At 36.7% G+C, this 22,964-nt stretch overlaps 2 protein-coding genes and 1 long non-coding RNA gene across 4 annotated transcripts in view; 1 reads left to right on the forward strand and 2 right to left on the reverse strand.

Moving 5' to 3' along the window:
* Positions 1-1,319: 1,319 nt before the first annotated feature.
* LOC139128446 (uncharacterized) lies at positions 1,320-7,662 on the reverse strand. Its single transcript, XM_070694217.1, has 7 exons — positions 7,659-7,662; positions 7,233-7,454; positions 6,776-6,976; positions 6,139-6,276; positions 5,427-5,480; positions 4,729-4,799; positions 1,320-4,087 (listed from the first exon to the last, which is right to left on the reverse strand). Exons 1-7 carry the CDS (start codon positions 7,660-7,662, stop codon positions 3,989-3,991), a joined length of 789 nt encoding a protein of 262 aa, XP_070550318.1. The 3' UTR covers positions 1,320-3,988.
* A 10,006-nt stretch (positions 7,663-17,668) lies between these two features.
* The window catches only part of LOC139128454 (uncharacterized), a 40,206-nt gene continuing 34,910 nt past the window's right edge, over positions 17,669-22,964 (reverse strand). Inside the window, exon 3 of the mRNA XM_070694224.1 lies at positions 17,669-20,219. The gene's annotated coding sequence lies outside the window, so the exon portion shown is untranslated. The remainder of the gene's footprint in view (positions 20,220-22,964) is intronic.
* The window catches only part of LOC139128455 (uncharacterized), a 31,123-nt gene continuing 26,487 nt past the window's right edge, over positions 18,329-22,964 (forward strand). For both annotated transcript variants that reach the window (XR_011551307.1, XR_011551306.1), the window contains exon 1: positions 18,329-18,465. This is a non-coding gene — a long non-coding RNA (uncharacterized lncRNA). The remainder of the gene's footprint in view (positions 18,466-22,964) is intronic.

Raw genomic sequence — 22,964 nt, forward strand, 5'->3', positions numbered from 1 at the left:
TATGATACAGGGGGGACAACTGATGAATTAAACAGACAGCTAGATGGTTATACCACAGTGAAATGAGGATAAATACCAGAGATATCTAAAAATCAAAAGGTTTGTCGATAACATAAGGAAAGAAGCGAGGTAAGGCAGATGAAGAATATCTAAAATAATTTGAAATTATAATATAAACATATAAATGCCTATCACGTAGCATATTATTTTCCATGCATTAACACGTACTGTCAACATTTCCGTCATAAAATTGTCTCTCCAGATGAAAATGAGTGAACTGGTGTGTACATGAATTGAGTTTTGCCAGACTTGGTGAACGATTTACCAAAGCGAAAGCAATGGCTTATTAATTGATCGATGTTGAACGTTAAATCTCCTTTCCACGTTTTACCCTTTGAGCGCTGTAATTTTCTCCCACCAAAATTTTAGTGCAAAATTTTACCAATTGTATGAATTTTCTGTAATTTTTTGATAATTTTGGACCAAATCGACATCACATTTCATTGGCTACAGGTTTTTCCCAAAATTTTTGCAAAAATTGGAGAAAAATTGACAGGGGTTTATTATATAAAGGGGACAAAAATAGACTTTGGCGCTCAAAGGATTAAAGTTCACGCAAGACGCCTCCAATCTAATACTGAGGAAAACACCATGAAGCGTTACGTGTTGTTGTCGCATGTCGCAGTTGTGAAGTCGCAGGTCGCAGTTTGACAAACACACAGGTCGCTGTTGTGAAGTCGCAGGTTACACCTAGGTCTAAATGCCGAAGTCGCAGGTCGCATGTTTCAAACTCGCAGGACGCAGGTCGCAGTTTTGAAGTCGCAGGTCGCATGTCGCATGTCGTGACCGGTCTTCCATACTGGAAGACATGTATGCTACCTTTGTATACTCGATGTGAGGGGGTTTACGTGTTTCTATTTTGAGTACGTCAGTTCGGGGAATCCCCACCTGAGTGTAATTTGGATAAGCGAGAATATTTGCATGATGTAGAACGCGCATGCGTATATGTAGGCCATGTCTGAGCGACAACAGTTTGGTGTATATCAGCAACTCATACGGTATTCAAGTGTCATTGAGGTCATACACAACATGTCATTAGTAATACTGTGTTCAACTTTAACCCATAGTATACACACTGGTGACCCTTGTAGTGCTTTAACTGACATAAATGCCACTTAGCAGGGGGTGGGTGTGCCATACGCATAGCTTAGTCGACTTGAGAGTGTCACAAATGGGTTGAACTAACATGTAACGCAGAAGCTAATGCTCAAAGAGAACTAGACCAGTACAATAACAACTCAAGTCTTACGTACACACAGTGACACTTCACAAAGGTAGTATTGTTTTATTGAGTTACTTAACGACTGAAAAATTAATTACACACTCTATGAAAACATCGCGTCCTGGTATTACATTGGTCAATGCGAATCACGTGACTACATCATAAAGTCCTATTTTGTGAGAAACCTTAGCAAATTCATATACATACCTTGAACCCAATATAAACATGATCTTTGTTATGCATTTTCTGCTTCTGCATTTTGGCTTAATTGATTACACCGATCAAGATAGGAATAATGGTTTAGTAGCAATGACTATGAAGCATTGATCGATGTGGACGTGACGACGGATATATTTCTGCAGTTGGGTCATCCATACACCCTCGAGAAATTTCCCGAGGGTCTATGGGTCAACTCAATACAATGGTAGCGCGAAGCACCACAAACAGCGTACCATGACCCCAACAGACCCTTTTAACAACAAAAACAACGCCCTCACCGTATCGCTGCGTCGTTAAATGGTCGGACGAAAGGGGAAGCTTTATGTACTAAAGCTGATTATCGGACAGTGGTACAATAATAATTTACTGACATTTTAATAAATTTTCAGCATAAGCACGTAGCGGTGATTGAAATTTAAAGAAAAACAATCGAGAGGATATGCATTCGACATGCGTAGGAATCCTAACACGAATTATTTTCAAATGATGGTGTTTAGTTTGATGCTAATTGAGATTACACCATGTAGATAATTTGATAATCATGATATATATAACATAATTATATCTTAGATCACGTCTGAAAAGGGAAATCTTAAGTTATTTTTAATATCAGAATATCGTTTTACTTAAAAGATGTTTAAACTAAAGTTATTGAATTATATTATCATATCAGTACATTAATGGCGCAAATGCAGCAACCTGATTGGTCGAGACGTACAAAGAACCGTGGCATATTCCCGATGTACCACGGTTGATACACAAGCGAGCTTTCAGCATGGTTAGAAATATACAGAAGACCACTTATTGTTCTTAAAATTTTCACAGAAAACCATTTAATTTTCTTTCAAGTTAATATAGCGGATGGGTAACTCTGATATGTTGGATAAAAATCTATTGGAAAGACGTGTTTGGTAATCACCCATTTAACATGAACATACATTTGGTACTATTGAATTCAATTGAAATTTAAACGTTTAACCAAATACAAAAAATACAGAAATACACAAGATATGACCCGAATAACATGTGAAAAAATCTAGAGTGAGCTTTTGAACAAAGACCAAATGTGAATAATTTGTCCTCTTTTACATTTAAGCAAAGCTGCTACGTCTGAATTTTCTAGAGTGCAAATAATACCCTACTTCTGTATAAACCAATGATTGTAAGATTGATTTCATGAGAGAAAGAATGGTCGAATTTTGAAGTATGACTCCTCTATGAGAAGTAGATGTATGATGTATGTGTATGTTTTTTTTTCTTTTTTCAACTAAGTCATCTGTTGTAAAAAGGGAAGAACTCGAAATAAAATAAATGTTTAAAAAAAGATCGATTTCAACTACGCAGGAATACAAAAAAATATAATTGTAACATTTCAAATCAAGTCTGGCCTGTTTTTAGACTTGATGGCGGCCGCAAGTACTGGATCTCATTATTGGTCGCAAGTGACATATTTTAGACTGAAACTTTTTTTTGAATCGACAGTTTTATCGGAAATGAGACGAAAACAAGAAACTAAATCTGAAGTAAACTATAATTTGGATAATCATCACAAATAGATAGAATTACTCATTCAAATATATAAAAGGCACATATATCAAACGCTAAGCTTCAGTCTTGCACTTAGAACCGTTTAGAACGAATACAAAAACGACTTATAAAAACACATGATACCATATAAATTTTTATGTAATATTAGAAACAGAGATACTTGAACTTTTCACTAGGTAAAGTAAAATGCTTGATATACAGCAATATATACACATATACTGATTCTGTACATGTGTCAAATAGTTAACATACACGTAAGTATACTGATAAAATGCCTAAGTACAGTGTACACTTAGTGTGCAAAGATCTGCATTACGTATACTCATGATCTGCATAGAAATACGCCACGCATATCAACGTATTGGAATGTTCCATATACAAAGATATACGCTACGCATGCAATTAGTATTGTGTTCTATGTAAATATACGTAAATATACTGAACGTATATTAAGCATTTTGTCCGGTGATTATTGTGACCCACGTATATGTGATCTATGTATGATCAATAATAAGAATGTAACAAAAGTAGTTCCTTTTCAATCACAGTTTACTCATATGTAAATTTAGGATCGGCCACGTCAATAAACTCAACATAAGCCGGTTGGTAAAGTTTTTTACCAAGCGGTATTCTTGAATAAAATATTTTTATCACTTACATAATACATATTTAAATGCTGATGATATACAAAAATAATACAATATGTACAACAAAATGTACCATTCCAAGCTATTCTACACAAAATACAGGATTGCTTTGCTGGGAACAATCTCCTAAATTCAATATGACAACAGTCTTTGTATGCTGACACTCAAAGCTAGGATATGTCACACGGACGTCATTTTCTGTTTTAAATGTTCACATATTGGCACTATCGAGCTTACAGGTTTTTCCTCATCTAAACTGTGATCCTGGACTTCAGGAATAGATTGTTCCCTTTCACCCGTTCCGTATTTGTCGGCCATCAGTCTGAACATGCCATAATAGCAGGATACGATGTTGACAGTTAGGTAGCTTATCAAAGTGTCTGCAAAGGCACTGAAATGTGAAATATTTCCACAACAACACAAAGATACGTTAGTAAACGTTCATATCCTCAAAAATACTACATGATCTTGTAATATGTGATTTCCCTGATGGGTTACAAAAGCGCGGCATTGCACGTAAAATATTTGCTCCGAAAGATGAAAGGGCACACTATTGCCTCAAAGATTTCTTCTGAATGATTAAAACTGGTCAATGAACCGTGATAACCTGACAGCAATCATCAAAAGTATCGCGTATGCTAACATCCAGCATGTACAATGATTAAGACCGCGTGTCCACGGAAAGCGTTTTACAAACAAAATGAGTACATCACATACATAGAGATTTGATACAATGATTATAGGAGTGTTCACATATTCTGATCCACCCCTTTCTCAAAATGTTTGTATACAATGGACTCAATACAAGAGTGCCATAGTTGGATGCTATCAAATGTTACTGAAATATTTTACAAAAAGTTCGTTGCGCACTAACGCATTCAGTATATTAAAATTATATTATTAGTAGTGTTATTTAACGCGCCTTGCACGGTTGGGGAAACTAGTGAGTGTTAGTTGTTTTCTGTTATGTCAAAGGGACATGTATTTTTCTATTTGAGTCAAAGTACTTACAACTTAGTCCACATTACTCACATATGATGTGACACCCACACAGATGGCTACCAGTAGAAAGACGACTCCTAAAGATATGTACAATTGTTGTGCTGTACAGAGAAATAATATCAACTGATTAGCCTAGCTCTAATCGTGACATAGTACGGCGCCAGTTCATATGCCCAGACATGAATTTTTCTACGTTTTGTCTTTCATGTCGAGGTAAAAGGATGTTTTTTTTTATTTGTGGAAAACAATAATAGGGGTATTCATGTTTTATAACTTTGATGTTTGCTGTATCATTTTCCACGCCTAGAACGTAGCAAGATCATAATTTCACACATCCTGGTCAAATCAATACACTGTCGTGAAAAGATTACATAGCTTAGTAAAGTCTTTACAATCATAAGCCTTAAGGTTTCTTAGTTATACTGAAAATATTAAAATGATCGAAATGATATTTATTTCGAAATATTAGTGATATCTAAGGCCCAATATTGAAATGAATCGTGCATGGTGTGAGCTTAATATCTTTTCATCAACTAATTCATGGTTAAATATTGTTGAAGTTATGTTATTTATCAACCATAAATCGTATACTGTAAATTAACAGATTTTATAAAGAAGTTAAGATTGTATTCTTATTTCTTAGAATATATACTTTGTGACCCACCAAGAATTGTCTTCAAAATTACTTCATGAAATAAAGGATAATCATTAAAAGGTAGGTGACTTACCGGCTGATAAGTAAACTAATTCGCTACTGTTGTCAAACCCCGTCGTAGATGTTTCTGTAGCAAAAAAAAAAGAAAAAAAAAGAAGAAAAAAACAAACAAACAAAGATGAATGTATCCAGTGCAATGATAAATTATCTTTCGAGATGTATAATATCTGAGTACGAAGAAATTTCTAAATTAGGAGAACAAATACATGAATAGGTTTTACTAATCATAAAAACTATCGACGAACATGGATTTTGTGTAAATTCGGAATCACTTGTTATACCTTGGGGTGATACTTTAATACTTTATTCTCAATAAAATTTTTCATCTCTGTGATCAACTTTGCTGTGTCTGGTTAAATTGATGAAGTTTGCTTTTTCACATTGTTGATTGTCATTCTAAAATAAAGCATTCGACACCAGCTACATTCTTCTACCTCTACTCGATCGTTTTCACAGAAACCACATGTTAATATGAATGTGGTTGAACTGATAAACTGGAACAAGTATTGCCTTTTTTCGATTGTAACACGCTATTTAAAACATAACTGTATGTCGTTGACGTTGCGACTGAAACATCACCTGGCTGTAAAGAATATAAGCGGTGTAAATCCGAGAAGGATCATTGTTATACCGAAACACATAATAAAAATACAGAATATATAATTTTTATAAGAGAGTTTGTCAAACAGATCATGATTTGTCCGATGACTGTTTTTAATTCTTACCAGCATAATCTGTAGTTGTATGTGGAATATCAGATCCATCGCCACAGTGGTCGAAAAAGTCTGCAGTAAGATACCTCGGTATACATCGATTGTTGTCACACAGGAAGTCATCAGCGCTAGGGCAGAAACCATTTTTATCTGCTCCACAAAAATAGAAATCAGATTTATGGACCTGATCGGACATACGGAAATTGCACACGATACATATTGAAATGAGCTTAAGTGTCTTATCGCCATCGCTTATCAGTGGAGCCGGGGATTGTAGGATGAGATAAAGTAACGTGAATGACGCAATATCGATATAATATTTGTGGTCACGGTAACAGTTGTAATTTTAGGGAATGATGACGTAACAATACAACAAAATGTCTATTCAGAACTGACGAATAAATATTCTACGAATTGACTATTAAACACACTGATTGTTTACCAGTATAAATCTTCGCCAATTATGTAGAACATTTGAAATAATATAGATATGGAGAAAACGAAATATGTTCTATTTGTCTACCTGAATGTTTTCTATTTATATTACTATTTTTAGATCACAATTGAAATATCCTATTGACTGCATTAATGTACATGTTGAGTACTCAGAAATGTGATAGTAAAAGTGACCCACTAAATCATAACTCACCTGCGTCAGTGTAAAGTGTGTAGCCTGCCAGTAATTTCCTCTCATCTTCCACCAGTTCATCAGTCACATGTAACACAAGTGTCAAGTTACCGTGTATATCAAAAGATGATCCTTGGTCCCCGTCGCAAACTATTCCAACAAGAATATTATTCTCGTACACGTGCACACGTTCACGTTTGTCATCACAGCGTGTGGTGATGCCTGAAAGACAAACATTGTAGAATATGACTGTAACGGAGGGACAGTGACTTTCATGATTATCAAGTGAAAATCTGCAATGGCTACTATTTGTTGTGGTTATTATGTGTTGTGGTTATTATGCTACTGACAGTTATAAGTTTGATTTTGCACGGCTTCAAATAAGTTTATATTTTCAAATATCCACAAATATATTCATCCAAACGAAAAATGAGGAGAGAATGAGAATGAATGAGGGCATAAAAAGTCAAGGATTTACCTGAGTCAAACTGGTCTGATGCTGTTGGTCGTGGTGTTCTATTTTTCAACCAACAATGTTTGTAAACCTTGTCGTACGCGTACGACTTACAAACACTCTGCTGTTCCCTGCACAACTCACAGCATTCATGGGCATCGGTTACGCTGATATCGTTGATACTGTTAACGTCCGCTATATCTGCTCCATTTCGCCCTGTGTTGACATCAACATTGCATGCTGGGTCTGTTTATTTCGGGAAGATATGGAACGATAATGTTAATTAAAAAAAATAACTGATCAAGAATTGCGACATGTATGAAGAGTAAAGCACTTTGGACCAGAAAGAAATATGTGGTTTTACCTTCTTATAATTTAGAACATAAAAAGCCATAATCTACATCACGGTCATAGGTTCCGTGGTGACAAGCTCGATGTAACAAAAACAACACATCACAGATAGACAACAAACAAGTACCAGTACTAGAGACAAGACCTCTATTGAGTGACCCTAATTTACAAGCTTGCAAGAGAAATGGCTGAGAGTAATTTATGAAAAAAATTTAATTCTAAATATCAAAACTGGAGGAGTCATGTTACTTATTACCTGGATCGAGGACTCTTGAGAGGATGACGTAATGAAATTCCAGATGATTCTTCAAATATTTATCCTCCGTTGTTAATGAAGATCATAAAAACCAGGACGAATATCATGCCATGTCGATGTAGATTTATAAAGCCACCTTTTGCCTTGATTTGTGCATCTTCAATTACTGTACGGAAAGAAGATACAATATCGATTATCACCTTACAGATGCATGTTGAAAAGGCTAACGTTTAACAAACAGAGAACAGTGTAACAATGTGTACATCAGAGAATGACACCACTGTCAATAGATGAAATGCATCACCGGAAAGTAATTTAATATTCTAAGCTGGCGTATTTCCATTTAACCTTCTTAAAAGGTCCGTTTTAAAAGGAACAATGTGCCTCTCCCAAAAAAGGGTAAGAATTTTTTTTAAATATAGAGACAGAGAAGAAAAAATTCCGAGGTCATTTTAACCAGGGGGTATACGGTATAAATCTTATTTACTCACTGGAGTAGTTAGTCCTTGTCGAGGAATGTAATCCGTTGTCGACTATCGGGACTAGTTTGATTTCGTATCCCTTCCCAGTTACAGTCCCATCAGAAACAAAGCGGATGAAGACACTGTTGCTACTAGTCCTTAGGGTTTGAGGAATTTGATTGCCACAGAAGACTCCAAGTAAAGGGCTGTTTGTGTCGCCGCCATCGTATATGGCGACGCTGTCCTTGGAACAACCGGGCGAGTTTTCCACATCAAGCATGATGGAATCAATCTAAAACAAATTGTACGATCAAGCCTATGAAATTGACGGACACTGATCAAAAATAATTAAAACATTCTTTTCGTCTTTATGCATCAACATGTGAGTCTCGCCAAAAGTCGTTCTGATTCGACGACCGCACTCGGTATTTTAAAATTGTTTTAGACTATGGTAAATCGGGCCACTAAATCAATATAGAGCATATTATTTCATAAAACTATTAGTGTTATGTAGCCAAAAAAGAATTCGTTAATATAAGAGTAACAACTAAAATTCATCATTTCATCAAACATGTTATGGAGTCCATACGCAGTTTTGTCATGAATTCAAAGAAGATCATAACTCACCTCATCAGTTTGTTCTTAGATGTATTGACTTTAGGCCTATAGTTACAGTAAGTGTAGGTATCGTATTCATGAGGGTGATTTGGTGACGTAATTACCGTGTATTCCTCAATAGTAAGATCTTCGTCACAGGTGTCTGACAATGAAGTAAATACGTTAAGAAGACTTCAGTAAGTATCAATCATCAACAAATCCAGGGCCGAGCTCCCGACAGACATGCTTACCCTTTTGTTCACAGTTATTTCCCTCAAACCCTTTCACGCAAGTGCATGTGTATGTTCCATAACCGTCTTGGCATGTTCCACCGTTTTGACAAGGCTGAGACATACACTCATTTGATGTCGTGATTCCTGCAAGGCAAAGTGACGACTTATAAAAATAGATTGTTTTGTAATGTTATATGAAAAATCTAAACATACAAATGCATACTTCAATGAGGGACACGTAAAGGTCGGTGCAAAAGTAGCATTTTTAAGGACATCAGTTCCGACGTAAAAGCTAATCTAATTGTCCTCCCTCTCGATCTTTGTCTCTTTCGGTCTCTTTCACTCTGTCTTTCTCTCTCTGTGTGGTCTGTCTGTCTGTCTGTCTGTCTGTCTGTCTGTCTGTCTGTCTGTCTGTCTGTCTGTCTGTCTGTCTGTCTGTCTGTCTCTCTCTCTCTCTCTCTCTGTCTGTCTCTCTCTCTCTCTCTCTCTCTCTCTCTCTCTCTCTCTCTCTCTCTCTCTCTCTCTCTCTCTCAGAAAACAGAATTGCCATAATTATTTCCCATTTATTTTATCATTAGCTATCATTATCAATGATACATCAATGATCTTATCACTATGTACTTTGTATATAAAGCTTTCAAACTCAGAGAATCAATTTTGAAAAATATTGAAATGTCATAGTTCAGTTTTCAAAACGATTTTTACCACTATGAACTGATTTTCTTTTTCTTTTTTTCACGAGAAACTCGTGTATTTACTGTACTGTATGACTTAACACTTTATGTCTACTTCTCACCTGTATCACTTTGTTGTACCCCCTTGCTTATATTTTTCATGATCGTGCGACCATGTGCATGTATTTGCAGCAGTGTTGAATGTTGGTATGCAGTACTATCATGGCTGTACATCCGTTACGTACGTACGCTCCACGCTTGTTTACAGCGACCAAACCACTTGTCGTACGAAAGAGCGTTACATGATTAATCTTTCATTTTTTCAAGTTTTACACCAATAATCAGGTCACTGATATTATATATAAAGAGAATATTAATGTCACATTATAACCATCAATATTTTAAACAACCAAAATTTTTGCTATGTATAAAATGTACCAGTCAAGCTCGAGCTCGGAATGGGATCACGCAGCACGAATGGCCGCAGCAGTTAACCAGCTTTCACTAGCCGCGCCCGCGTACTCGTGTGCAGGATACAGGGTAGCCGTACTTATCCATAGAGTTTTTGTGCGGTCGATGTTAGGTTTCACAGTTTTTATATGCTTGCTAGCTTTTAATATGCGAAAAAAAGCGAAAACAAACACTAATAAACGAAACAGAACTACTAAAATGTCAGTTCGACGGTTTCTACTACCGTGGACGCAGTGTATGGCCCCCGGGGTATGGCCTCATACACGTAGCCCCTCTCTCACCGTATATTTTTTCCCCTTTGCGCGGTTGACGACTTTACCGAGAAGCCAGACTGGCAGACTGTGTTGGCCAGTTATGTAATGGGTAAGCCTAATCAAGCACCACGAGCGCCGAGCCATGTGCCACGTGCGAAATTTATAATCCACAGTTTGCATTTTAAGATAGAAATAGATGCATTTTCACTCTAATTCACTTTATCTATTCATCTTCACTGTTAAATCACATTCAATAGACGCCCTGTATGTGCATAAAGCAGTGACCTACGATATGTGTGTTCACGAATTCAACATGTGGTTGCCGATAAGGGACTGGAAAAAAATATAGAGAGAGGGCGAATTTACAAAATGATGCTGAGAAAAGTGACTCTCCCAAATTGTTATGTCAAACAAGCATGTGACGCCTCATCCCACCAAATATGAAGGCTGTTGCTAAGCTGAGGTCAAAGGCCATCCTGGCATGTAATATTTTTTTTTCTAATCTTTCCTCCCATGAAGGCCGTCCAGCAAAAATCAGACCTGTAGCCATATTTGCTAGCCATTAATAAGACATGTGAATAATTAATAAGATACAGGATGTTGCACCATTGGTAGCTGCATGTCCATAAATATCAATGGTGAAGAACTTACAGTTACTGTTTATCGAAATATTTGTTAAATCGAGGTGAAATGTCAACTTAGTCGCTTGAAATTTTAGCAGAAATCTTAGTTAACATTATCATCTCCATCCACAAAACTTCAGACCCCTACCTCTGTTCGCTTGCCTATAATTTATAGATGTGCATAATTAATGACGTACAGGATGATTTGAGGGTCGAAGGTCGGTGTCCCATTACAGTTACAGTTCGATAGACACCAACCGTCTTTGACTCCTAGCAGAATAAGCCACAGCTTAGTTGCAGAGGGGGGGGGGGGATACGGTAGGTCAAAGGTCATAAATTCTCAAAAATCATATTGTAAAAATCTTCTTAATATTATCATAGCTTAAGACCTAGATGTTTGAAATATAGCAACCTTACCATATGGTCTAAAAAATAATGTACAGAACTTTGATTGGTCAATTTTTAATGTTACAATTTTACGGGCAGTGTGATTTTGAAAAATACTGGCCCTCCCTCCCTATAATTTCTCTCGAGTCCCTTTCTGCATATGTCCTTTGATGTAGAATTAGTAAACACACATTCGCTGGTCACCGGTTTATGCATTTAGAAGGCGGCGTTGGAGCCCGAATGTTGATCTATCCATGAAAATTAATTCATGAAAATGCATCTATCCAAAATCCCATATTCCTTGCTTGACCTGCTAATCGTGCATCGTGAACTTTGGCTCGCGGCTCGCGGCGCCTGAATTAGGCTTACCCAAGCTAACACAAGCTAACAGTGTTGCTTCCCCGTCACAATCAGTGAAAAGTTAAATAAACCGAAAAAATCTGCTAAGTTAGCCGGTGAAGACCGAGATATGGTCTAGACGTGCACGTTGGACCACGCTGGTCGCCATATTAGATTTAACACATAAACGTCGCTGCATACTCAACTTCAACGAGACGTGTCCTCAAAAACGGAGGCTTAATCATACGGACCTACTCAAGATACGGCCCCTCGTTACTTCGCCTGGAATTTGACTCTGGCCATTCTTTTGTTGAGAAACTCATATAATTAAATTTTTTTCTGCCTATGGCGTTAGTTTGAGGGATCCTTGTTGAGGTAAATTTGTATTTATTTTGTAAGACTTGTATTCCATATCGTCATGATATGCCTCTTTATGGCAATCAGCAGGTAATATTACCCCTGCCTTCTGAACGGAGATGTAAGTTCTTATATGTAGTCTTGTATAAATGTCACAACAAGGTTTGCATTTAAATATGAAAACAATCTCTTCCTAGTACAAAAGCGGTAGAAAGACAGGCTGTAATATTGCGGTAGCTAGGCTACCTCAGTTGCGGCAAATCACAACGAACACAGTAACCAGAAGTTGATCCACTTCAGGAATATAGGCGATATCCCCAGTACGTTCTACCTCAAATCAGAGGACTCTGTGTTTTCAAATAGTCAAAGGTTAAAGCATATTTCATTTTTTAATTTTGTAATTATTCAATGACAAACCATTTCATTCATAAATACATGTTGAAATATTTTTATATCTGCGACATAGTATTTGATGACGCTCATCTTTGTCGTACCCAAACATTCTTAAGCAAGGATATTTCGGGATCCCATTGAACAACTTCTTCCATACAGATATATAATGATGACCTAGAGCTTATTTGCTACAGCACATCATTTATATGCAATTTTTTTTCATTCTCAGTAAACCATTTACGATACGTAGCAAATAATCTATGCTTGACGGAGGTTAAAGTACGTGAAGAAAATAAAACGTTGGGACCAGAGCATCTAGTATCTTTATCACTTTATCAAATGCCATTTCACTTTATTAAACGCAAGGAAGAAGAATTTCATCATCGGATCATGGAGATCCGTCGGAGTCGAGTCTGCGCAATTAGAATGAAAGGGTCCAACAGTCGTAGATACATTTAAACTGTCCTTTTACAAATTCATTCAACTCATTTTTTTTCATCTGAAATATCACAAGTACACGATGATAAAATTAATCGACAAATTTTAGCCGAGTCCACCCATGATAAATAAACGCTTTCTTACCAGTAAATATCGGTGTTAAAGTGGCGTTGTGTTTGGCACTGTACCATTTTGGATCAGGTACACTGTAAATCCAAGTGTTTAACTTCTAAACACATAAATAAACACTTATCTGTTACAATTAGTAAATACGTTAAGGTGTTTAAGATATAGTAAACACACACATATCTAGGATTTAAACACTGGTGTTTTTATTAATAAACGTGTCAACGCGTCTAAGAACTAAACAGACTTACATGTTTATTGGGTTGTTACACTTTTTAAACACATATAAATGTTTATGACCTAAACATGTTTATTAAAAAAACATATAAACATGAATTGAGACGAGATAGAACACGAAATGAACCCATGTCAAACAGACTTGAAATGCTGCATGAGCAACGAAGTGGCCTTGAGAAATTGAATGGCTTATTCACAGCTGACGGTTTGTCGTGCTCACTAAAACAATGTCAGAAGAACTGGAAATGTAGTTTGGTTTTACATTGTTTTGTGTTTTGGTGTGGATTCTATACTGTGTAGTACAGTAGGCTTCACAGACGACTCATTCACAACTTTAATTCCCAACATGCAGTATGTTTTCAATATTCTCTCAGCATCTCTCAAATAATCGATGTACTAGTATGCCGGTGTTCAAAGAGGTTGAGTTAGTGATTAAGGTAATAAAACCCTTAAATTTGTGTCAAGGGTATGATAATTAATGTTACTTGGCTTGGTTCTTATTGAAACATCTCGCTACGCGTTTTATATATCGCAAAATATCGCGCTACATTGTTTGGTGTGTACCCAGCCAGTGTCGCACCAGCACTGCACCAGCATTGTTTTGACATACATGTGTTCAGTGCATTAATACAATCATATAAAGTTATTACGAAAATACCGCAAAGAATGCTTCAAATGGATACGATTAGCCCTGCGTACAAGTCTGTGTTTTCCCGGCGTTGCGGTGGAGGGCGTACTATAACGCCGGGAACACACAGACCTGTACGCAGGGCTAGGATGCGATGCGCGGCGCCAATGTCCGATTGCATCCGCATCCCATGCGGTCTTTTCGTAATAACCTTATTATTATACATCTTACAGTCGTGACTGGGGCATCAAATTGTGAGTAATGACCATTTTCGTGCAATGTCGATAATTTATCATAAGGAATTGTGTGTTAACACAAATCCAGTTTGTAAGTCCACGGAGCTATAGGCTGCGAAACAACATGTCCTGAAGTCACTTTGCATTGCTGACGTAGACATCTTATACTGGTTATCTATCTACTCATCTGCTGACGTAGACAACTAGCATCTGCTATCTAGCTACCATCTTTCTTGCGCACGTACGGCACTTGACCTAATCCTTGCTGCAAGCTTCTGGTCCAAGTTCATTCATTCTAGGCCATCAGGCTGTCTGCCAAGCTATTACAATACTCCCTACCGCTCGTCCTTTCCGTTATCCAGCCTTCCATTCACTGCCGTATTCTATCTTACCGCGTACCAACGTTGACAATGCCTCCTCGAAAACGCCCAAATGTCTGCACCACGCGTAACACTGTACGTCTGCCTTAGTGACCCGTTCAAGATCGACGCAAAGCAAGGGGCGTCTACCACACTTGACCGTCGTCTCGCCGCCACCAACCCATCTTCACCGGCCACCGTAGCGTAGGAACGCCTGCTCTTCGGTCTAACACAACCCTCTTTCAGTCGCCGTACAGCGCCATGGGACGGAACTGCAATAGCAACCAACGAAGCATTCCCTCAAGCTGAGCCGTGACATTGGAAAAACGTTCTCCACCCCGCAGACTTTGCCACGGCCAACACTGGTATTGCACTATCGCTTGTCGGTGTGCTCGGTCACGGGTTGATTTGTTTTCAACCTCACTCAATATTACTCATTTGCCGTTCACCCAGTCGTTGAAAACAACAACTTGGCGACGCTATTTTTCACAACGGTGATTTAGTTTTTGCAACCTGACGAGAACTTTGACGTCTTCGGTCGAGACCGCAGCAAATCTTGCAGATGTCGACGGCTTATAGCTTTCGCCGGTACCGTTTCCATCGTAGTCACAGTTTTTTTTTGTTCCGTCCACTGCATGCGGATATATTAGTTTCACTTCGATGATAAAATTCTGATTCAAAATGTTCGAAATTAAATAAATACAGTTTTGACGATCGTAATAATTAATTTCCTCCCACAGATGTAAATCCGCTTCAATATATATTGTTGTTCAGGAGCTGCTAGCCACTAGACAATATTTACCAATAGAAAGTAGAACGGGATAATAACTTATTTGCATAATTTAGTGTGAAATAATTTCTTAACCATGGTTTTCTATGTAAACGTTATTTAATGGCACGTCACCTGTTTTAAAAATGATTTGCAGTTGGCAAAATACGTAAAATATTCTGCTGAACACAAGCAATCAACATGGAATAGCAGTAATAATTAGCTCAATCAAAAGCTAAAATACTTAAAAAAGTTTCACAGTTTTTCAGAAAATGAAAATGCCAACTTTATTTCGCTGCCAAAAGATTGGTAATTTGTAGTACGTGGTGCGTTGGTAATAATATGATATACAGTGGTGACACGATGCATCGATGTATCGATGTATCGATGTATCGTATGTATCGATCGAGTTCACTGACAGTTTCTATGTATTTGCCTTCACCGATGAGGGTGCACTCAATCAACCTGCACACGTTTTTCGCATCGACTACCACTATAACACGACGCGTCAAGGAATTACATTGTACTTATACAATGAAGATTGTGGGGATTATTTTGAATTTTGAAATGTCGCGAATTCGGTTTAAGTTATTTTGGAAACGTTTTCTGTGGATTTTCATTCATCGGCAGCCCCTAAACCTTTTACCTATTGGCAGAGCGTAAACTGTCTGAATTACAGCGCCCCTTTTTGAGATAGAGGGACCGTGACTGAAAAAAATGCACACGTCTTTCAAGTCAGAGGCACATCGTTTTAAAAAACTGCATTTTATGATGGCCACTTTAATCCAACCTTCTTAGGGAACAATTCAGTTGCCCGATAATTATTAAAGACTTTTGATCGTTGACCATTCATATTGTTACTCCTATCATGAAAACGTATGACTCATGAAAATGGCCTTAACTTACGAAATACGTATGTAGACTCTAATCTCCAACTACAGCTTTTATGAATTAATAAGTTTTTAACAGCTCTTTCTGACACGGGTCTGTGAAACAACTTATGCGACTTTCACATATCTTTCCTAGTAAGAAAATCGTAAAGCATTCGGAATGACGACCGTCTTTATTTTGTCATTGAAGAAAGAAATGTTACCATGGCAACGTACACATTTATAGAAAGACAAGACACAAAGACATATATTTATTATGACGAACACCAAGCTACAAGAAAATTGACAAAAAAAATTGGTTTTGTTTCAATCTTTTATTACTTCATTGGAATTCAACGAGCTAATCTCCATGAGCTACTAGTGGACTTTACAGTAACAATCTAGCGAGTGTATAAAAAGCGTTCTCAAACCGTACTTCAATCGATAATGACACACACCAAACATCTGACTTGTCTTATCTGTGCACGGTAAGCATTAATATTCATTTTACAGTCTCGTCATGGTGAAATATGTCATGAAAAACAATAATCATTTTGGAATGTGAAAAACATTTAGTTTTTTTTTTCTGAAATGCAGATTAATCGGGAAGTTCAGTCAAGACATTAATCTACTGTATGTGTTTGCTAAAATGCACAACTTGTGTAAAAAACACCATGAACGTGAAACTCCTGACAGGAAGAAAAGAAATTGATAACAATCGATACTGACACCAAGTGAAATGTTTCTATGCGTATCGATGGCTGATCTGATACGACGTACGCGTTCTGTTCTTTAAAAAGGTATTAAATGAGTTCATATCCAGAAAGTTACAATGCTACATTGTTTACAAGAAGATATAGCTTTAAAATATCAGACGATCATAAAAAATCTAACTTTTGGGTTCATTTCCAATGCTTTTAAATACCTTACCATATTCCGAAGTCATGACTAATACTATGAAAGAAAATTGCGTTTGACTTGTGAGACATATAAACCACAAAAAGATATTGGTGAAAACCATACGTATTACCATAATTAAAAGTACAATACAACTAAAAATAAAATGCGAGATTGAAAAAGTCTTAAAACGATGGATAACATTTCATCAAATCATTTACGGTAGCAACGTGGCCGAGGAAATCATAGAGCGCTGGCTTTAGAATACAGCCCAGAAAAATACATGCAAGCCAAAAACTAAAATATTCGGAAATAATATACTATTTTTTGTAAAGAGTCGTTATATTTGGACAATTCTGAATACTTTGTATAGTTTTTAAGCTAATCCTACAATACATAATGATCTGAAAATATCTATATCTATGATAGAGTGACCAGAAATAGTGTGAAAAATGGCATTAGGTATACGTCTAAGTGGTCAGAAAGAAAGGACTAAACAAAAAAATCACCGAAGTCTTCAATATTTCTTGATTTAACCATCATGCAGCTATGGTGTTTCGGGTACACACGTGATAACAAATCTTAGTTCTCGATTGCATCATTGAATGACAATCCTGCATGCATATAGGCTACTGTGATCAAAACAATGAACACAGCTAGCTGTGCAACACAATAGGCTTACTTGGCAAGCGTACAAGGAAATAGTAAATTGAAAAAAAAGCGAAAACGTCTACAATCCAATTAAATGTCTTAATATAAACACTCTTGTCACGATATTTTTAAATTGCGATAAAACTCAAACTCTCAGAAATACAGTCCATTACAGATACTAATTGTTTAATACGTGTACTTTTGTGCTGAAGCCGACATAACGTCAACCTGACCAGCCTGACGGCAGAAATTGAAATAGCGCCACCTATCATGGGCTAATGAACTAGCGTAAGAATTTTACACTAATGTGAGTCGGCCGGTTGTACATCTCATAAAAACAGACCCTTTTCAAAAACGGAAATAATTACAAAGGTACTGAGGTCTCTTTTCTGTTTCTGAATCAATAACATAACACCCAGCTGTGTTATGTTTGCAAATTCGAACTTTGATATTTTTTCTGGGACTACCTTTTACTGTGGAAGCTATCTAATGAGTAAAGCGTTCGCCTTCAGTCAAACATTAACAGCTGACAGATTGCCAGCTGAATTCATGTGTGGATTTACTCCAAGAATATCGATCTGACGATGTTACAAGAAATCGGAAGGAGTTATCCTGACCAGGATTAATAGTAAAAGCATGCACATTGTTCAGGTAAGATCTGATGAGTGTCTTTCGTGAAATCAAAACAAATATGAGAAGATTTCACAGCGATGCTTTGATGAATGTTTACAGTGAATACAACTGTCATTGCAATGCTGTACAGAATTAACAATTGTATTTTTAAAAAAAATATGAGAATTTCAACCGATCACTTTGATTTCCACTTAATGAACCTAATTATATAAAGTCGTGGAATTCTAACCCAAACATGACCAGGAAAATCTGGACATTAACTCAGAAATCTAGAAATCATGTTGAAATTTGATTGAATGTTGAATGGAAGTCATGTCAACACAGGACATTCTGCATATAATATCAAAATATCTCTTTGTAAAAAAACATTAAAATTTCAATTGATGTCATAAATTTTATTATTTTTGAATTCTTCACATCAAGAGGTAAAATTCTAACCCCAACATGGCCAGGAAAATATGAACATTTCTCAGAAAAATGAAATTATTTGTATCCTCTGTGTCAAAACAATAGCATCAAAACAAACCTGATCACAATTTCTTCACATTTTACAAAAAGTTGACTCTGAAAATAATACAAAATTTCAACCAATGACTTTAATTTTTACATTATTGGATTCCTTACATCAAGATGAGAAATTCTAACCCCAACATGACTAGGAAATTATGAATAGTTTCTGAGAAAAATGAAATTATTGACATTGTTCATGGCATCAAAACACAGCAGATTACAATTTCTTCACATTTTACAGAAAATTCACTCTGAAAAAAATACAAAATTTCATCCAAGGGTTTCAATTCCACTTGGAATCAATTCCTGACATCATAACGACAATTCTAACCCAAACTTGGCTGAGAAAATATTGAGTTTTGATGAGAAAATCAGGAAAATTGTGTCAGTCATGGTGATGATGTGTTTGTAGGTTGTTCAGTTGTACAGTTGTGTTTGCTGCAATATTTGCATGGACTGTCTTCTCAGATTTCTTACTTGTAAATGACCTTGACAGTGAAATCACTGTAATCTGAATAAACTATTCTGCCGTCTGTAAACACTGCAATGTAGTAAGGCCTTCCATCTACAGTTACAGTTTCCTGGTATTCACCCTGTCTATCAAATTTCACTATCTTACCAGTATGATCTGCCACATAATATTGTCTGCATTGTCAACTGTAACTCCACATGGACTCTCTAAGTGATCACTTCCAAATTGATTCAATATTTCAAGATTACTGTCCAAAACATAGATACACTTTACATCACCATGACATGACACTATGAGTTGATATTTGCTATTCATGGTCAGAGAGTAGGGCTTACTGAGTTGTCGTCTTGAAATAATGTCCCCATCTCCATTACATTTGATTACACAGTCTGCATTGTTGTCTGCTATGAAAACATTTCTGTCTTTATCAACAAATACACCAGTGGGGAATTTCAGTTTACCCATTGCTATTATTTGTTTCCTTCACTCTTTGCATCACTCACTACAATGCATTCGTTGTAGTGATCCGCTGTGTAATAGTCACCATTGTCTGCCATTGCTGTGTCGTATGGACTGAAAATGCTTGGTAAGCCATGAACTGTGACAGATGTTAGAATCTGTGCAGTGTCTGCTGTTACTGTCTTCACACTGCCAAGCAGCTCACCATAGTCACAGACAAGTACATGTCCATTCTGGTTTATTGTCAATCCCAATGGGTAAAAGACTTCTCCTGATGATTCCTTGCCATCTCTGGACAATAAAACCCTGACAGTGTCGGACAGTGGTGTACCTTTGGGTGTAAGGTAACAATTTGCAAATGTAGGTCAAAGGTCATCAGCTTATAAAACAATAGTACTGCCATTAAAACATGGTTTTTTGACTTGAAGGTGGCAATTTCTTGGAAAAATCTTATCAATTAAAAAGTAAAAATGGTTAAAATTTACTAATTTGCATAATTAATTATATTTCACCTATAAACAAATCGTTCAGGCTGGTAATTGTACTTTTTCACCTCTTTTTAAATGCTAGTAGTTGTTCAATTGAGTAATGACTGTGGCTTTTTGACTTTCTTAAGATTTGGTCATAATTGAAATTGCTCTGATCAAGTAATTTGCATAATTAATGAATTTCGGTAATTAGGCTTTATCTCCATAATGGATTTGAGTAAAATGCTAAAATTTTGTGGAATTGTTTCTGAAGCCATGGCCATGTCATTGCCTTTGGTCCAGTGAATTTTATCTGTGTAGTAATTATGTATTTGCATAATTAATGAATTTTGGTAATTAGGCTTTATCTCCATAATGGATCAGAGTAAAATGCTAAAATTTTGTGGAATTTTCACTGAAGTCATGGCAATGCCATTGCCTTTGGTCCAGTGAATTTTATATTTATGGTAATGACTAATTTGCATAATTAATGAATTTAGGTAATTAGGCTGTATCTCAAAAGTGGTTCAGTGCAATATGCTAGAATTTTGTGGAATTTTCACTGAAGTCATGGCAATGCCATTGCCTTTGGTTCAGTGAATTTTATATTTATGGTAATGACTAATTTGGATAATGAATTTAGGTAATTAGGATGTAGCTTAGCTGTGATATCGCAGCGGTACTTGTGGCGTGTATCGAACGCGATCGGGTCATTGAGGTCATCGCCACAGTCCCGCTGCGAGCCAACGCATAGGCTTCGTTGGCAGTTTACTATGAGACCGACCGGTATCGTAGATTTAGCTCGCAAAATAATAAAATAGATAAAGCATGCAAAAAATAAAAGTATACCTACTGTATCACTGACTATCTGAGACTCATCTTCTACTCCTGCTAACGAGCCCGACCGTGACAACATGTATTTTCGACCGTTTTTCGGTGAGTCGTCGATGGTTCCTGCGTGAATTGAACTTTTGACCTCCAACGTATTCAATGCGTTGTACGCGCGATCGAGCAAACATCGTAGAACCGTCGACGGCTCACGGGAAAATGGTCGAAAATACGTGTTCTTATCTTCAAGAAAGTTAGCAGGCGCACAGAATGAGTCTCAGATAGTCAATGATAAAGATGATACAAGTTTATTTATTCAAAGGCTAATATAGTTCATTATTTTGCAAGCTAAATCTACGACACCGGTCGGTGTCGTCGTAAACTGCCAACGAAGCCTATGCGTTGGCTCGCAGCGGGACTGTGCGATGACCTCAATGACCTGATCGCGTTTGATACACGCCCACAAGTACCGCTGCGATATCACAGCTAGATGTAGCTCAGTAGTGGTTCAGTGTAATATGCTACAATTTGGTGAAATTGTTTCTGAAGTCATGGCAATGTCACTGCCTTTTGGTTGAGTGAATTTTATCTCTACTCTAATTAGTAATTTGCATAATTAATGAATTTAGGTAATTAGGCTTTATCTCTATAATGGTTTGGTGTACATTGTTGTTGACCTGTCACTGAAGTCATGGCAGCGTCATTGTGTTTGTCCAGTGAATTTTATCTGTGTAGTAATGACTTATTTGCATAATTAATGACTTTAGGTAATTAGCTATAGGCTATAATCAACAACAGTTCAGTGTTGTATGGTAGAATTTTGTGGAATTGTCACTGAAGTTTTTGCCCTGTCATCACATTTACTCCTGTGAATTGTATCAATTGTATTGGGGCATCACGGCCAGTGGCTAGAGCAGTGGACGTACGATCACAGGATGGTGAGTTCAAGCCCCGGCATGGCCATGGTGTTGTGTCATTGAGCAAGGCACTTTATTCCTCATTGCTTCTCCCCACCCAGGAGTGATGGGTACCTGGTAGGACAGTGGTTGTAATGTGTGCGTTTAGCTCTGCTGCGCTTATTGGCTGCACATGTGAGCTGTTGTTTGCTCCCCAGGGAGTTGAGTGGTATCATATTAGGTCCAGTGACCAGGGGTAATATTAATTTTAAAGTGCCTTGAGCACATGTACTTGTGGATATGTGCGCTATGTAAGAACCTATTATTATTATTATTATTATTATTATTATTATTATTATTATTAATATTATTAATTTGCATAATTAATGACTATATACCAATTAGGCTATATTTTGACATTATTTTGTAATATTCTGCAAATTTGTTTAATTGTTGATGTTGGTTGCAGTAGTATTGTCTTTATTTATTTTCTGTCCATGGTGTTTACTAATTTACATGTAGCCAGTTAGACAATAACTCAAGAACAGTAGTTTGATGTAGGATACTGCAAATCTATTAAATCATTGTACACTCCATGTTCTAATTTTTATTTGTATATCAAACGTGATGTATGGATATATAATTGCATAAATGAATGTATGTAAGTATGACCCTTAATCTATCCACTAATGCAAACACTTGAAATTGCACAATGCATGGTGGTCCATGCACCCATATCTGTATAGCCTTGATTCCAAACTAAGCTAAAGAGATGTAATAGGTGTTCTTCTGACCACAGCAAAGATATTGATGTAAACTTTATTTAACATTAATACAGACAGATGATGTTTAGTTATATTGTAAGTACAAAGTAGCTGCTTCATG

This window comes from Ptychodera flava, unplaced genomic scaffold (genome assembly GCF_041260155.1).
Source record: "Ptychodera flava strain L36383 unplaced genomic scaffold, AS_Pfla_20210202 Scaffold_54__1_contigs__length_889265_pilon, whole genome shotgun sequence".
In the NCBI taxonomy this organism is placed as follows: domain Eukaryota; kingdom Metazoa; phylum Hemichordata; class Enteropneusta; family Ptychoderidae; genus Ptychodera; species Ptychodera flava.

Coding starts and splice junctions, on each gene's coding strand:
- LOC139128446 (XM_070694217.1), bottom strand. Junction 6,277..6,775: donor CACACTTTACACTGACGCAG/GTGAGTTATGAT, acceptor TTTGTGGAGCAG/ATAAAAATGGTTTCTGCCCT. Junction 4,088..4,728: donor GTGTGGGTGTCACATCATAT/GTGAGTAATGTG, acceptor TTCACATTTCAG/TGCCTTTGCAGACACTTTGA.